Raw genomic sequence first — 17390 nt, forward strand, 5'->3', positions numbered from 1 at the left:
AAGAAGACTGCACCCGGAGTTCAAGTTCATCAAGTGATATCAGTTGACAGTTTGCTTCCTAACAAGAAGTAAATATCATTGTTCTTTGAAATTGACAGAACGCTTCACTGCATGACCAAACGATTTAAGCGGCTGCACAGTGAATGGACTTAGTTTTGTCATTTTATAGCTCTTTTCCACAATTGTAATTTGGGCTCAACTGTCCATTTACAGCTGCGATATGTAGAGACAGGCTGAATTTGCAGTAACCCCTCAATGCAATCCTACCATTTCTCTCAGAGTCCAAACCAGTATTGATTCCACGGTTCTATAGATCCAAGAATGTGGCAGATCCTACTAGCTGAGAAGAGCCAGAACTATGCATCATCAGTGTACACAATCATCAAAAGGCATCTTCACACACAAACTTGACTAAATTGTAGAATCAAGCCTCCTTTCAAATGTCAGCAAGGTCTTTCAGCCTCTGCTCCCACAAATCTCATGTGCTATCGATATCCTTTACTAACTGACGAAAGTCAGCTACTGTTTGTAGAGTGACAAGGCTCAAGGAGAATACCCAAGAAATCCTAAGAACAAGACCATCATCAGACTACTCATGGCTGCGTAATATCCCAACACAAGTTTCTGGTGTTCTGTGTGGGTTTTTTGTGCGTGTGTGTGTGTGGGGGGGGGGGGGAGCAGAGGTGTGGTCAGAGGACAGCAAGACAGAACAGACGTCCATTGTATCTTTTCTTCAGGTCTTACGAAAGATATCTCCAACTCAGGCCAACACCCAAGCACAGTACAAGTCCAGGCAGTTGGGGGGAATCGGTATTACATATAAAAACATTTCAAAGCAAACAAAGGCTCAAAATAACAAAGCAGCAGCTAGAGCGAATATGCAAAGCTCTCACAAATGGGGAGGGTGTCCGTCCTTGTGACCCATCCTCAGTGATCTTGAAAACCCTCCGTTTCTCCCTGGATTCCAAAGTTTATGATGGTGGGGAGGGTAATTATAAACCTGCTACCACTCGGGAACTCTCTGTGGACAGCAGGCCAGATTTCGCAGTAAATTGCAATTTTAAACAAAACGGCAGCACAAAAAAAAGGTAGAAGCAGCAGAATTATGTTGTTCGGCTCGGAAGTATAAAGAAAAAAAAACAGTAATTCAATGTTTGTCACATTGTCACAGTAAAAGACTTTAAATCTCCCATCACTTCTTCACATTTTTTGCTGGTAAGGCTCACAGAAAACAAAACAGACAAATTATTTTTTTTTCTCCCCCGAGTTCTGACAACTCTGCCACTTTTAGGGCTGAAAGGGTTTTCTTTCTAAAACAGAGAAGGAATCTCGGTATTTCTCTGTATCTGTGATATGGATTGTCAACCGTTTCTGTAAAGTCAAAATTACTAAACTTGAGGGCATTTCTTACAGCACTAATGTCACCTTTTGGTACCATGCGGAAATGATCTTCGCCTGAGTAGCAGTCCCTTAGCTCCAAAAGCGATCCGGTTCACATATACACACTTCTCCCCGTGCGGTCAGTTAAAAGGAGGCGAAACAGAACAAAAGGAAAATGATATGTAAAGAACTCAGCCCAACTTCAAAAGTCTGCTGTAGGGTCAGATTACTGCAGATGTCTGAAGACACTGAAATCGCATCAGGAGTTTGGAGCCAGACAGGCCAACATGGTAGTTTTGCGTCTCATATGATCAACTTCGATTTGGGGCTACTAAAATTAAAAAGCGCACACAACGAATAGTCTGTTTCGCCCATGATCAGCAGTCATGTCAAGTCAAGATGTTAGAGACGACGTTCTCATCATGCCATTCTCCGTTCGTCAGTATCCTTTGTGTGAGGCCGACTCCATCATCACCGGTTACCTGTCCTCCATCTTGTGCATCTGCAGGCTGAGCGAGGTGAAGCTGGCCAGAAGATCTGTCACTTCATCCACCTGCAAGGGCAAGAGGAAGCAACAGTTAGAACAAGTTGGCATCTCCGTGAGACTACAGTAGCCATCTTAATGAAGCAGGCCATTCATGTGCAGCACTGGGATGGGGTTACCTTACTTAGAGCTTAAAGTTCAATATTTATTTGTTGACTTCTAAAGCTCGACCTCTGTCCTACTGGATTTAAACTTTGTACAGAGGAGCGATAGAGAAAAACAGCCAAAGTCAGCCATATAATCAACATACACTACTGTGCTGAAGACGCAATACTACTGGTTAAGATATGCGCGTCTGGTGCTGTGATAAAAGGAGTTTTTCTATAGGGAAAACAGAGCTGAAGTGGTACAATAGCAGGAACAATTGATTGGGGTAGTGCACTGGTCATGACGGGGTGGCAGGCGCGCAACGCCCCCCCCCCCCCCAAGCCCCACTCCCCGTCATGACCAGGGGCCCCCAAATACCCGTGTCTTGTGTGTCAGCCCGGGCTGAGACAGCTTCCCGGACTGGCGACCGTTTTATTGCAGCCGCACCCGAGTACTTCAAGGGTCTTTTTATTAGCCCCCCTAAATTTGGCTTTATGTGCGCCTTTGCGTGGAGGGTGCGTAGAAAGTATGCAAAACTATTTAAATTGCATTTAAAACGAGCGCACACAATCCAATTGGTCATTGTACATTCGAATCAAGATGCAAGCACATCGTGTTGAAATATAAGGAGTTGTAAGAAGTGGTGCTAGACAGGAGGTGGCATTTCACGGGAAAGTTATTTATTGGTATCTGGGGGAAACACCAGTAAACAAGGTATATGCCAAGCCGTGCTATGCCCTCTCACACGATCAACGTGTGCCAATGATCTGAAACGCCCAGAACAAGACAGGCTTGTTCTGTAGTGAATTTAGGAGATGGCCAGACAAAACAGCGTCTCTGAAATGTCATCCGGGCTGGGAAAGGGTCAAGCACATATCCATGTTACTTAGTACGTTTCAAGTCCACCAGCCAGTGAGTTAGGACATTACCATATTGCCCTACACACCTGTTCCCGTGGGCCTCGTTCACCGCTATAATGCTGAGCTCACTAGAATGCCCCATTCCCATTCCCCACCCCCACCCAGACAAAGCTCTCTCTGAAACACTGGGTGGACTTTCAGAGTGGATGAGGGACTGCATCAGCATGCCGTCACTGTGTTTATGGAATGCAGGCTACAATCCCATTTGAAGGTGTGGCTGGTTCGATGCTTACGCATAATTACAGGGAAGCTTCACCATCGAGGCCAACCTGTCTGTGTAGACTGCAACAGTGTCAACCTGACCCGACACGTTTCCCTGTAAAACACACGCTCCCGGGCACCTTGGGTTTATATTGTGGATACAAGAGCGCGGGCACCACCTCACAGTGGTGCACGGTGGGTAATGTGTGAAGGCTGTAATCACTACACTCCTCTTTGGGGAGGGGGCTAGGTGCACAGGTATGTACGTTCATTGCCCTACGAACTCTGACGTGTGGCACGAGTATGCGTTAAAACTAACTTTGTTTGGATACAGGATGCCCTGGAGACGCACACACACAACTCGAATCTTAGGCACTGATGGATTTCCAGGATTCTGCCCCCCTCCATGCTTAAGGCCCGTGCTATCATGACCACCAGCCACTGCAGCTGGGTGAATGTCCGTGCTTACCAGCCACAGCAGCTGACTGTCTGTGCACATTTGAAACCATGGCGATGACATCAGAGCCGTGTGACTATCGACACACACCCCTTTTCTTTTCCTCATTAATCATGTTAAAGCCAGCGGGGTCGATCCAACAATTCTTGGCAACAAAGAGCAACATTGCATTTTGCTGCCTTCTCGCTCTAACAAAGAGGCCACATGTGAAGCTTCTGGGGCAAATGTAGTGTTCCCTTGTTAATGGCGCCCTGGTCAGCTGCCTGATTTTATTTTAACGTGGCAGCAGCTCTGGAAGCCAAAACCTAATCTTGGATACCCTTGGTGGGTGTTGTGTAATTCTGTATGGCCCGAGAGGCGCAGGTTTGGAACCACAACCATCCTCACCAATTAGGTGAATCCAACATAGAGCCAGGAGGGCCTGATCCAAGCCAGATTACCACGATACCTGCATAAATACATTCAATTAGTCTAATAGTACAAACTCATTTGCGGAGCGGTTAATCTTAAAACGTGGCATGGATCTAGCCCCCTGTACACTTGTGTCATACACCCTTGAGGTGAGCGAAACGAGCATAAAGGACCCGAGAACATACATAAATGGCCAATCCAGGCACGCCCAGAGCTAATGGAGCTGGTTTCTTGGAGCAATATTCCTAGTGCACAGTCGCCACCTGGACCCAGTACATACGGCTCTGGTCAACCGCGCAATGGCTGTTGGATAAATTATTATCTTGCAGGTGGAAAGCCCACAGTCTCTCACAGGAAGTCTTCCTACTGTGTGAACAGTAAAATGGCCCTCACAATCAGCCCTGTCTCTTCACAACTCTATCGTGGCAGAAAACCATGCTTTAAGAAATAGTTAGTTAAAGCTGCATGCTTTAAAGCAGGGGTTTTTAAACTTTTGACTTCGGTGGACCCACACTTAATCATTACTGGAACCTGGGGACCCGCACTGAATCAATATTGGATCCCGGGGACACATAATGAGTCATTACTGGAAGCCGGTAACCCTGGCATAAGAATTTGATGACGTGAACAACAAAAAGAATATACAAAAAATACAGAAACAAGCATTCATTAAACAAATACACAAATGATGAAATATTTTATTTAATTCACAAACAATTATCAAAAAAATATAATGTTTGAATTTTAATCGGAGAGTTGGAGCTTGTCTAAATTCAGTTGAGGCCACTCATCTTCTTACTATATTGCGTTTGATGCACTTATACTGCTCCAACAAATCAATCGGAGGGTACAAAAACATTTTAGCTAAATATTTTCAGCATTTTATATTTAGCTTCTTTATTTATATACACTCTGATCATTCGCAGAGGACCCCCTGAGTAGACTTCATGGACCTCCAGTGGGCCCGGTACCACAGGTTAAGAACCACAGGTTTAAAGGATTCCTGTACACCAGCTACTTTCCCAGTACTGCGTTTCCTGACTCGCTGTCTTTCATTAATTTGGAGTTTCTTACAATGTAACTATTTTTTACTTTAAGCAGCGTCTCCTACTATAGCTCCCACCTTCCATGTGAAATTCAAAACGCATTCCTGCACTATGGAAAAAACGTGTTGAGGGGAAGAGAGCTTGATGAGTCTCTCTGCAGCACTCTGAGGCCGCGCTCAAGCTCCCTAAACATTCGGATCTCGAGCCTAGAAGATGCTTTAACAACGATGCAGAAAGATCTTCATGTAGCAAACAGAGAGAAATCTCAATTAGCGGAAAAAATGCAGGACTTGGAAAACTATAACAGGCGGTCCAATCTACGGTTAGTAGGCATTTCCGAGGGCCTGGAAGATAAGGATGTGGTAAAATGGTCAGAGTCCCTCCTAAAAAAAGCCATACCTGAGCTGCAAGGTGACTTACAAGGGCACACAGAGTCCCTGCGCACAAACCCAATAACCTGAAATACCCTCGCACAGTATTGCTTAACTTTTCGGATTTTAGGGTAAAGGAGAAAATCCTAAACACTGCATTTTCAAAGAGAACATTCAATGTTGATGGAGTGAACAACTTTCGGATTTTCTCAGATATGTCGGCGGCATCCGCCCACAGACGCAGGGACTTTGTTAAGATGATTGACTCTTTCAAGATTAAGGGGGCTCAAGCCATGATTGTACAACAATCCAAACTGAAGGTGCTAGCAAAGGGAGATTCTTTATCTTTACAGACTTGCATGAAGTCCAGTCATTTCTAGAAGGACTCGGCGCATAATTATATGTTGGATATCTAATTATTTGTTCTGTTTGAATAAGAAAGGGGCGGGTTTAAGGGGGGACAGGAAGCACACAAAGATGCAATAAAATGGCATCAACAAAGAAGAAAAGGACACAGAGAAGGACGGAAGTGGGTCACAGGGGGCTACCGTCCACTCTAGGGGGAGAGAGGGAGGTGAAGGGCGTGTCGCAGAGGGAAAAAAAGAGTTCATACACCAAAAAAAAAAATAATAAAAAAAAAAAAATCGCACGGCCAACTATTGACACTGCTATGGCACGGAAAAACTTAGTAATATACCAGCAGTAGTAGTTTGTTTTATGCCAATTGATGTTTCTCTCCCTAGCATGGGAAGATACTCAAGATCTAAATTGAGGTGCCTTATTAGAAGTATTGATTGTAATATTGTTTAAACCATGTTAACCTGTCTTAGAGTGGAAAAGGTTGTAAGGTCTGAGTTCTATATCAGTTGCACTTTATTTGCCCTTTTTGCACAATGGTCAGTTATAGGAGGTCATAGATCCCTTCCCCCTAGTAGCATTGCTTTTCATACTATTGCTCATTCCGACCTTTTCATCTCCGGGTTCGTATAATCAGCACGTATTTGCACTTTAAGTATTGTAGTCGTATATCTGTTTTTGTATTCGGAATATGAGAATTGCGTATTTTGCACAAAAGGGCGTTATGTCTTCTAAACCGCAGGTTTGTATTTTGCACTTTAAATGTTGCTCCTCCTCAATCATTCCTCAATTACTTGCTGCTATTTGAGTACTGTTCTGCGTATTTTGCACAAGGGGATGTTTAAATTCTTTCTGAACATATTTTATATATACTCTCTTTTTTTTTTAAAGCATTTTAACTAATGAGTAATATGTTGAAATTTGTCTCCTTTAATGCAAATGGTTTGAACAACTTTCGCAAAAAAAATACTATTGAGTGTTGGTTAAAAAGCCTCAGTCCTGATTTTATTTATTTACAAGAAACCCATCATAGAACCCAGGCTGAATCCGACAAAATTTTTAAGGGATGGTTGGGTCATAACATTTCTTCAGTAGCTGGGCTGGAGCAGAGGGGAGTATGCATTTTAATAGGAAGACATGTAGGCTTTTCCTTAGAAGGGGCATTTACAGACCCCAGTGGTAGATGGGCACTTGCACATGGCAAATTAAATCATGCTAATATAATTTTAGCCACAATTTATGCACCAGTCATAGATGACCTTCTTCCAATCCTGCAATTGAAACAGGCTTTAACGGGTTTACCCGGGCAAATAATATGGGGGGGGGGGGGGGGGATTTTAATTTTTTACAAAATCCCTTAGTCGATTCATCCAAAAAAGAACAGCGCCAGAATAAACCCCAAGTTGCGATTGCCATACAAAGCTGCAAACTAGATCTTGATGTCACCGATCACTGGCGCTCCTGTAATACCCTTTAACGTGAATACCATTCTGCAAAATATAATTCTGCATCTTGGTTAGACTTTTTTCTAACATCTCATGGGTTGGAGGTACATAAATATGCTCATCTACCAAACGCGTTTTCAGATCATGCAGTACTCTACATGGGGATAAGAATAGGGAGGCAAGATACACTGTCACCTAGGAGATGGTACTTTAATAAATTGAACCTCTCGGATACTCAATGGTGTGCAGACATCGAGGAAGAGATTGAGGAGTTTTTCCGCACGAAATAGAGGCACAGCCCCACTAAATACGACTTGTGATGCATTTAAGGCCACTTTGCGGGGAATAATTACCTGCAAAGAAATACCAAAGCAGAAGACAAGAAGAGAGGTGAAAAATAAATTACAAACAAATCTCACGCAGGCAACCCAAGAACACTATAGGGTGAGTTCCGCACTTTCGAGACAAAGGGTATCCGAAGCAAAGAGAAAAATGAAGGATTTCTATTATGATTTAGGCGAGACTAATAGCAATCTTTATGCCCAAAATCTATATGAAGAGAGCAAATATACAGGAAAACTCCTGGCGTGGCAAGCCAAAGAAAATCAGGCTCGAAATAGGATAGAGCAACTAATTGACCCTGTCACCAAAGTTCAGGTAAAGACTACAGCTTCCATTGGTGAGATGTTTTTAAAACATTATGAGGGAGTCTACCAAGCTACTGAAGGGGTCACGCCTGAAACCATCTGGGAATTTTTAGAGACACTAGAAATACCCAAATTAGATCACGAGGGGAAGAAATTGTTGATCGAGGACTTTACAAAGTCAGAACTCGATGAGGTAATTCGCTCTCTTCCCAACGGTAAGGCCAATGGCGACGACGGGCTCCCTGTATAACTCTTTAAAAAAATGTGATGGTACTTTGCGTAAAGAATTCCATTTTCTAGCCAATTATTTAATACAAGGAGGATTACCCCCGGACTCTTTTCATTCGTCAGTGGTGGTTAGCATTTTAAAAAAAGGGAAAGGATAAGGAAAATATGAACTCGTATAGGCCCATAAGTCTTTTAAACACAGATTATTACATTTTTATGAAACTATTAAAGAACCGGCTGAATAAAATAGTAGGGTCTCTTATAGGCCGATCAGTGCGGTTTTATAGCAGGAAGGCATCTCCACACGAACACAAAATTTTTACTGGAGGCACTGGATTATTTTAAGATTAACAAGGTGAAAGCGAAAGTCTGGCTTTTAGATGCCGCAAAAGCTTTCGATTTGGTGTCATGGGACTGCCTATTTGTGATTTTGCACAGCTTTGATTTTCCGATTGTTTTTATCTCCCTATTGAAACAACTTTATATGAACTCCAGGGCACAGATCATTATCAATAATATTAACATTGGGACATATCAGGTCAGCAGAGGCACGCGTCAAGGTTGCTCATTGTCGCTAATTTTATTCGCTTTATTTATTGAACCTTTGGCGATTGCAATCAGGGGCACAATGACCGACACAGTACCTGTAGCCGGAATGACAAATATTAAATTATATGCCGACGACATTGCCCTTTTTTTTAGATCCAAAGCCCTCAAGTCAAGTAAACATTTTAAAAATCTTTTCTGATTTTCAAAAGTTAGGGGGTTACAAGATAAATGTTAAAAAGACGGAAATAATCTTAGCTAACTGCACTGTAGACACTTTAATGCCGGAATTTAGGCAGATTCACAACACATGCCCAAAGAGATACCTGGGAATATTTATCTCTTATAACTTAGAAGATCTGTATTCGTTAAATTATATACCTCTGCTAAAAAAGGTTGGTTCTCAATTAGATCGCTGGAATCTATTGCCACTGTCTATAATGGGACGGGCTTCTCTAATACGTATGTCTAATTTACCTCTTTTTAACTTCCTTTTCAGTGCAGCCCCTTGCGCAATCCAGGTCTCTTTTTTTTTAAAAAGTGGATGCTATGTTTTCTTCTTTTCTCTGGGCAAAAAAAATTCCGAGACTTGCACTTTGCACCTCCCATCCGCACAAGGAGGGCTGCCCTCCCAAACATTAGAGAATATTATTTTGCTACTTTTGCACACCATAGTTTTAGGTTTTTTTTCTTAGACGATCGCAAGGCAGACAATTTTTTTTATGAGGAAGATGTTGTTGGAAGCTAAAATTACCGATCCCGCCAGAATTACGAAATATCCAAAAAAGGTCCGCTATAAGTCCTTACAGTGGCTACTTAAACAGAAAACCCAGCTCCTGAAATGTTATGGTATTTTTAGAATAAGCAGTTCAACTGATTTAATCAATTTTAGTTTCGGAGAGGGGGGATGTCTGGATAAAAAAATAGCGAGATTATGGAAGGATAATGGCTTTGAGAAGATTGAGGATTTCCTCTTAGGGAACAGATGGAAATCCTGGGAGGAAATTTCTAGACAGATACACCATTCGAATACAATATTGAAATGGTCTTTTTTTATGCTCTACGCGTAGCTCAGAGAACTAGATATAGGTAATTTATTTAATAAAAGTGATATATCAATAGCGTTAAATAATCCAATGCAAAAGAAGATCAGCACTTGGATTAAAATACTAAAAGAAGACACCGCAATCAAATCTTTCAACAAGGTTAGAGAAGGGTGGAAAAAGAGGGAAGACATTGAAATTAGCAAATTAATGTGGGATAAAATTAATAAATTTAACAAAACAATTTTCCCTGGTGCTAATTTTAAACGCATGCAATTTTATAGCAAATGGCTAATCTATAGAACTCCCTCATTCCTCCACAGTATATATCCCCAAGTTGTTGATAAGTGCTTCCGTTGTGAAGAAAAGGGCACCTGGAAACACATTGTCTGGGAGTGCCCTAAAATACAGGAATTGTGGAAGGAAATAGAAAAATACCTCTGTGCCACGATCAGTGCCAATATTTCATTCAACGAATCAATCTCAGTTTTAGGTTGCTCTTCGAGCCCCTCCCCTGTCCCTGTTCATAGCTTCCCTGATAGCTAAATCGCTTATTTTGCAGTGCTGGAAATCAGAGATAGTACCAACACTGCAAGCGTGGAAAGAAAAATGACTAAGGATTCAGGGAAGTGAAAGAAAATACGCATGGAGGTCAGGTCAGGGGCTCTTAGGAAATATGATAAATACTGGAGTGTGTTTGAATCCTAGACTGACTATGTTTGATATCGATTTTAACCACTTCCTCTATTATTAGTCTGCCGCATCGTTATGACAATTGCACTATGCACATTGCACTTTATGAGTAGTTTTTTAAACTGTCTAAATTTGAATATGTTTTTATATTTAAATGAAGTCAGTGTAAGTTGATTCTGATTTTTGGTTTCCGACGCTTTTTTTATTTTGTATACGCACTTTACTTCGCACTGTATTTACTCTACTGCTAATATGTCATGTATGGCTTATCCTGTGTTTATGAACTCTCAAAAATATTTTTTAAAAAAAGCTCCCTAAACACCCAAGCGCCCTTTACCTGTTCCTTGGTGCTGGTGATCTGCAAGCGGGAGCATAGGTCATCCAACTGCTCTTTCTGCTCATGGCGGCCTAGTTTGTCCAGGTACTCACGAAGCATCTGGATGATCTGTAGAATGAGGCAAGTGAGAGGGGAAACAAAAGTCAAGAGTGAAACATTTAAAGGGAAGCACAAGCCCATGACACACACGTGAAGGTACGGATCTGAGAATCACACTGCAAAGCTAAATGACAAGCATGACTCTGTTAGATTAAAGGCTAGGAAAAGGAGGAAATGATCTTGTAACTCAAGAATGTGTTTCTTTTCTGAAAACTGTACAAGGGCCCCAAACATTCACCAAGGGGAAGTGGTTTTTCCAGACACAAATAGACGGCACTAATCTTATGGTGAGTTTGAACTGGCCCCCCTATAGGCACACCAGTCAATTCACAAAATGTTATAATTTGTTACAGTAAAATCAGGGTATACATTTGTTCCCACTATTAGGCTTTGGGTTTAGAATAATAGGACCTAGATCGTGCCAAAGGAAGGGCAGCTCCTTGCACTGCCTACCAGTGTGTATCAAACCTTCCCAGATGGTCAGGAGGGAAGGCCTGTGCAATCCTTTATTTTCTGTTGAATCTACAACAGGAGTGACAAGTCATACTGAAGTGTGAAGGTGAACATCGCCCTTTGAAGAGGGGCCAGACTGAGATACAAGATATAGCCCTCAGAGGTGCATGTACGTCTACATGGGATGCTAAAGAAGATATCAGTGTACAGAAGATAACAGTTTTAGGCTCACGCTGCAGAAAGGCAGGCGCAAGATTAAACGCACTGTGATTTTAACATGCTGCAGATATAATTTATATTGAGATATACATTTATATCCTACAGCACTGTATCACATAAAAGTGTAGCGAAGATTTCATCCTAATGAAGACTCCAGATAGGCGCTAGAAAGCTTTGGAGATTGTGTTGCAGAAACTACAGGCTGTAGTGATGGAAATGTTAGCATTATTTTGGATGTAACTGGCATTGTAGCCCATCTCCTGCACTAACCCTTTTTAAAAAATCATATCTGGGGTATCTAATAATAAAGGAAGTTTCTTGGGTTTACCCCTTGGTATTTTAGCTAATCTGAATCCCAGGTATTATCCAGTTTTCGATTTATAAAGAACTCCCTTCTAATGAGGTTGAGTACTCCATGGTACTATCAACTTACCAGGGTAGAATGAGGTCGCTCAGTATGACTCCTATGAGAAAGAAAATCCCTTGGTGAAAATGAAAGCCCCACAAAATAGAAAAGGTTGAATTAGTGGCTGTGCTATAGCCCATATAGTAGAAGTGAATGTCAATAACAAACTAAAAAATATTTTTGTAAAAAAGTGTTGATGCTTTTATTTTCAAATAATTAAAAAGGAGTTTTTTTGTACAAAAATTACTTTAAACTTTTCTTTCTCATACTACTTACTAGTACCCTATTCCCCTGGTGTGCAAGGGGTCTCTCTCATTTGATTAACCGCTGAGTATGACTCGTACCACAAAATGTGGGCGAGGCTTCCTCATCCAAAGTAGAACTGCTACCTATTCACACCTCAGGATCATTTAATAACTTAATAGATCAATCTGGTCTCCTCCACTGTATCGTTAGTGTTTGCTTGATAGAGGGCATGGCAGTATATACCTCTTCATCTCCATTTGTGTTTTCCCGGTTTAGAATTAATATCTTTTTCTTCAAGCGCTTCAATTAATGGTCTCGTGTGTGCATGGATGACTCTCCACCACACGGTAAAAGAGAACGAACACTTTAAAGAAGCCAAATTGTTAATAATGCCCAGTAGCAGATACAACCTCAGACACATCCGTGATAACCAGTAACTCGGCAGGTAAGAAAGCTTGTCTGGGCTCAGAGGAGCCTACAGACTGAAAACGCTCATCTCCGCAAGCTTCCCCAAAAGACAAGTGAGTATTTTGTAGTAACGCATGTCCAGAAGGGGGAACATGTGCCTACAGGAGGAGCTTTTCCTGCCAGCCCTTTCCCTCCCATCCTGTGGGAAGTCAGAGCTAGCGCTGCCTGTGCCCCAGGGAGCACCTCCTCCATGTGGGGGGCAGAGAGCAGCAGAGTTGCAGCATATACTCACCTGTCGGACCTCCAGCTGCAGTGCCTCCAGACTCTGAGAGTGTCCCTCTTGCAAGATGTTCAGCTTAGATTTAGCCAAGTGGAGGGGTGTCCGTCCTGCTCGGTCCAAAGCATCCACCCTCGCGCCTGAGCAAAACATAAATATATGAGGAAATCAGGCGTCAGGGAGAAACAAGGAAATACATGAAGGCATGACAAGGTCAGCAGTGAAGGATGAAGAACAAGGCGAGTCCCAAGCATGTGAGGATATCTTGGCTGCCCTGCAGCTAGGGAGGTGCAAGGAGAGTAAAAACATATGCAGGGACCTGCAACGGTGAGCCACTGCTGCGGAGAGGTGCAAAGAAGACACATGTAGAATGAGATTGTTTTAAGCTGGAAAAGATGTGAAGAGCATTTCAGTTGAAAGGGAAGCACGCTCACAAGAAGTACCGGGAGCAGCTGTTTAAAATGAAAACTTTACCTCAACAGATTGTGGCCGAAAGCAACAAAGCACGATCTAAAATCAGGCAAACATGACACAACGAAAGTATAAAGATTCAGCACAAATGAACCCTTTTAGAAAAGTGGCAGGGTTCAAACAGGTCGCTAAAAAAGGGCAAAGTACATAAAAGCAGTGTCTTCTATGGGTATCTCTGGAGGTGCTACCGAGACATTCCCATACATCCAGGCCTTCTATTTGTTAGGAGCTGATACGGTGAGCTCACAGGGTGTTGGACTGATTGAGACTGAGAAAGGGGGGATTTGAGGGAAGCGAGAAACCAATCTCAAGACCTTTCACTCTATTCATTGTGAAGATAGCTTGCGTAAGTTCTATGGGTGAGAGGCAAGAAGTAGTGCACAAGCAAGTCATCAAGAATATCAGATCAACTAAGTAGATTAAAAAAATAAATAAGAGCAGGATGCAAAACCTGTTAGATTAGGAAAGAAACAGGACAAAACACCCGTACCTGGGTTCTGCCTTGAGGGACAGTCATACATTGGGAACAACAATATTGGCATATTAATATTTTCTTTGTTTTGAGAACACTGGGTAACGGATGGCTGTCGCAGACCAACCCTTACAACGATGTGCTCCAATGAATGTGGAATAACTGGAATGAGCAGTTTCTGATTCAACATCTACATAGCTCCTTAAGATGGCATCTCTTTTTCAAAGGCATATGGTGAAATACTCCGAAATGAGCAAGCGGGAAAATATTTGTTTTTGTGTTGCTGTCCATTCACCTGAAAAAGTGCAGACACCTTAACCTTTTGTTATTTGAAATGTGAACTGGTCATCTTTACGAAATCTGTGTGGCATACTGAGGACACTTGTTGGCGTTTAAAAAGAATCCCCTAGAACAGAATGGCACAGCTCATACTAACTAGAGTGGAAAAGATGGCAACGTAGTCATAACTAGTATTGATTGTTTACACTCATTAGAAGCAGAGTACTACTCTGGGAAAAGGCAGTGATGGGGACGCAGTGTAGGAAATGTTAAAGAACGAGTGGATAACAGTGTCTCCAAGAAACAACACCTCACTTAAATAAGTGCTACCAAGGATCACATGATTTAGTATATAAACTAAAAACCATATATTCTACCAAACTCACTGAAGATCAACAGCATGCTGGTAACAGCCTGTTCGTGTGTTGCTTTCATGCAAAAGAGAACAAAAGCAAGAAAAAAAATGATGACTCTTTTGGTTGCAAAAGTATATCGGTTCATACTAATCACATAGGGAGTTTTCTGTGATTCCAGGAAACATCATGGGTAAGAGGCTGGAAAGAGATCAGTTTGCGACTAGACAAGGTACTTTTGTCTTCTTCTAAATATGACAATTTGGGGGGCGTGGCCAAGATGGCGGCGCGGTAGGACGCAGATATCGGAGCTCCTGCCCGCCGTCCGCCGTAATTAGCCTCAAGTTGCTTGCCGGAGGTGGTGAATTTTGGTGGCGGAAGATCTCCCGACTCCGTTCCTGTCTCTGGTGTCCGCGGCACTTGGCCGCAGACACGTTTTCGGCAGCACAGAGCGAGGCGGTACTGGTCGGGCCGCCAGCAGCAAAGCAGAGGCCTCGAGACAGGGGCAGCCCGAGTTGGGGCCTGCCGAGGCCAGCATCTGACCGACCAGCCTCCGCCCGAATACAGTGGGGGACGAGGGGCCCTGTCCGCCATATACGGAGCCAGCGCTTTCACCCAGCTTCCTCCTTGGAACTCTCTGTCTTGGACAGGCTGCCGCCGCAGACCGCGTAAGCTCTGGGCCGCGCTGGGAAGCATCCGGGCCCTACAGTTGCTGAGCCACGGCGGGCGGAGATCGAGTTGAGCCCCATCTCTCTCCTGCCTCGCCGGCGACCCTCCAGCTCCCAGAGATGCTGCAGCCCACCTCCCCACTCGAGCCTTTCGCTGCTGACGGGGCCCTGAGGCCTACCCGACCGGGAAGACCGGAGCGGAGGCCGGAGTTTTGGAGCAGCCGCGGGCCCACCAGCAAGCGGCACTCACTAGGCCCCGGCTGGACACACTACGCAGTGGGCCTACCTCTACTAGAGCGGTGGTGGGCTTGCCTGGGCCAACTCGGAGCCCGGCGTCGCACGGCAGGGTGCCGCGACCTGGAAGTGGAGATGGAGCGCAGAGCGGCAGGATTGCCGCACACCGAGGAGATCAGCGGGGGGCAGTGGCTTGGAGACCAGTGGAGGATGTAGGCCCCTGCTGTGCGTGACTGAGAGAGCCCTCACCGGGGGAACACCAGGGAGCCGCTGGAGGTGTTCCACTTTACTTCGGGTACCGGGGACCCTGCATCCTGGCCCTCTCCCTCTTGGATGTCCTTTTGGGGAAGACTTTGCTACCTGCTGCAAGTGACTGGCCCATAGTTCAGAGGTCCCCGCTGCCCTGCAGTGATACACGCGGATGTGAGCCACGTGAACCTTATGCAGACAACTGATTGCGGTGGGCCACTGTGGCGTAAGCTTTACCTACCTGCCCTGGTGGGGAGCGCACGCACTACCCCGATTGCTCTTGATATGCTATGCTGCACACCATCAAGGGACGCACGTGCCGGGCTGGTCCACTTCAATGGCCGGACGGCCTTCTTGTCGATGGTGGTATTCCCTGTGGCTGTGGATCTGCACATCTCTGGGCTGCTGGGAGCGATCTCCCTCTGAACACCTTCGTGAATACCTGGGGCGCAGAGGCTCCAGGATCGGACCCATATCACAGCAGGTAGCGGTGCTGGGAGCCTCTCCCCCCTTCCTCTCTCCGAATCACTCACAAACGCTCTACTCCAGTGTGAAAAAGGGGTTCCAAAGACAACCGGTAACCAAAGACCCTTTTTATGTTGCCCGGCGGTATCGCCTCTATGACCCACCAATATTATCAATGAAGAAGCAGGCGCTGGAGACTGGAAGGCAGGAAACGAGGATTTTATTCTCTCCGGAGGAGAACACATCAATTCAGACAGCAAGTATCGTCACGAGGTGCTCTAACCACATCTCTGAGGCCTGGCCTCTTATACTAGGGTTTATGACCTTTATTGCACATAACACATTCTCGCAATACGTTAATAGTTGAAAGAACATCCTCGGAATCTCCCCTTTAGGTCCGTTCCCACATACATTTACAGTTGGATTCCCCACCCTAGTCACAACAGGTGATGGTTGTCGCACAGCAGGGCATTCCGCCGATTCACGGAATGCATGGGGTTTGATTGGATCTCATGGGGTGGGGGCTTTGATCGGTTCGGGGGTCTTTTGATGGGGAGGGGAAGCTTCCTACTGTACGGGGTAATAAACAGTATCCGCAGAGCCAGGTGGCGGCCTGGGAACAAGGAAGACAAACGGGGACACAGGAAAAAGGGGTTTGCATCAAAAGGATCTGAGGCCATGAAAGGAATGAGGGGAGGTGTCGCGCTGGGAACAGGATGGGATTCAGTGGTGAAGCTGCGCTGAAGAGGGGTTTATGACCCAAGGCATGAGAGAGCGGGGGTTGTCAGTGTGCGGGGGGGGATGCTTGCGAGGTTAAGGGAGAGAGAGAGACGCGCTGGCTATCAGCGAGGGGCAGGGAGGCCATGGTGTTCAAAATGGCTGCCGCTTACGCGCACGAATGGGCTTGAAAAGGGGCAAGATGACGCCGGTAATGTTCACCAAGTTTGAGTTAATTTTCCACAGTCCTCCCTTTAACATTTCCAAGACATCTTGCTGGCTTATTTCCTATCTATACCTATATGCAGTGATCATAAGTAAGGGAGAGGGGACTTAGGCAAAAGAACTGTACATAAACATCACATTATAAACATTATATTGAAAAATCTCATCATCTAGTAGGCGGGTTCATCGTTAAGTTGGTTACAAAGAAAGTCATCGTAATGCAATATCAGACTAGAATTACGTAGCGAGGGCGTTGGGTATAGATCATAGATGCTTATAGTCATTCGAAATAGGAGCTGGTAAGTTATCATATAAGTAAGTCCTCTTTGCATTCGGCGGGTGCATAGTTAGTCCAATGGAGATTGGGAGAGAAAGGAGATAGTAAAAATATCAGAGTTCTCGTGGTCTTTTGTCGTCTTCTGTTGGCACTGTTAAG

The 17390-nt window shown here is 44.3% G+C and overlaps 1 protein-coding gene across 1 annotated transcript in view; it reads right to left on the reverse strand.

The window, feature by feature from the left end:
- Window positions 1-654: 654 nt before the first annotated feature.
- Window positions 655-17390, reverse strand: part of ANKRD54 (ankyrin repeat domain 54) — a 53400-nt gene continuing 36664 nt past the window's right edge. Inside the window, exons 6-8 of the mRNA XM_086962871.1 lie at window positions 12837-12961; window positions 10714-10821; window positions 655-1933 (exon numbers count right to left, since the gene is read on the reverse strand). Of these exons, the coding sequence (XP_086818997.1) occupies window positions 1859-1933; window positions 10714-10821; window positions 12837-12961 (308 nt within the window). The 3' untranslated portion in view covers window positions 655-1858. The remainder of the gene's footprint in view (window positions 1934-10713; window positions 10822-12836; window positions 12962-17390) is intronic.

The sequence above is a fragment of the Lissotriton vulgaris genome, chromosome 1_1, assembly GCF_964263255.1.
Source record: "Lissotriton vulgaris chromosome 1_1, aLisVul1.2, whole genome shotgun sequence".
NCBI classification, from domain to species: domain Eukaryota; kingdom Metazoa; phylum Chordata; class Amphibia; order Caudata; family Salamandridae; genus Lissotriton; species Lissotriton vulgaris.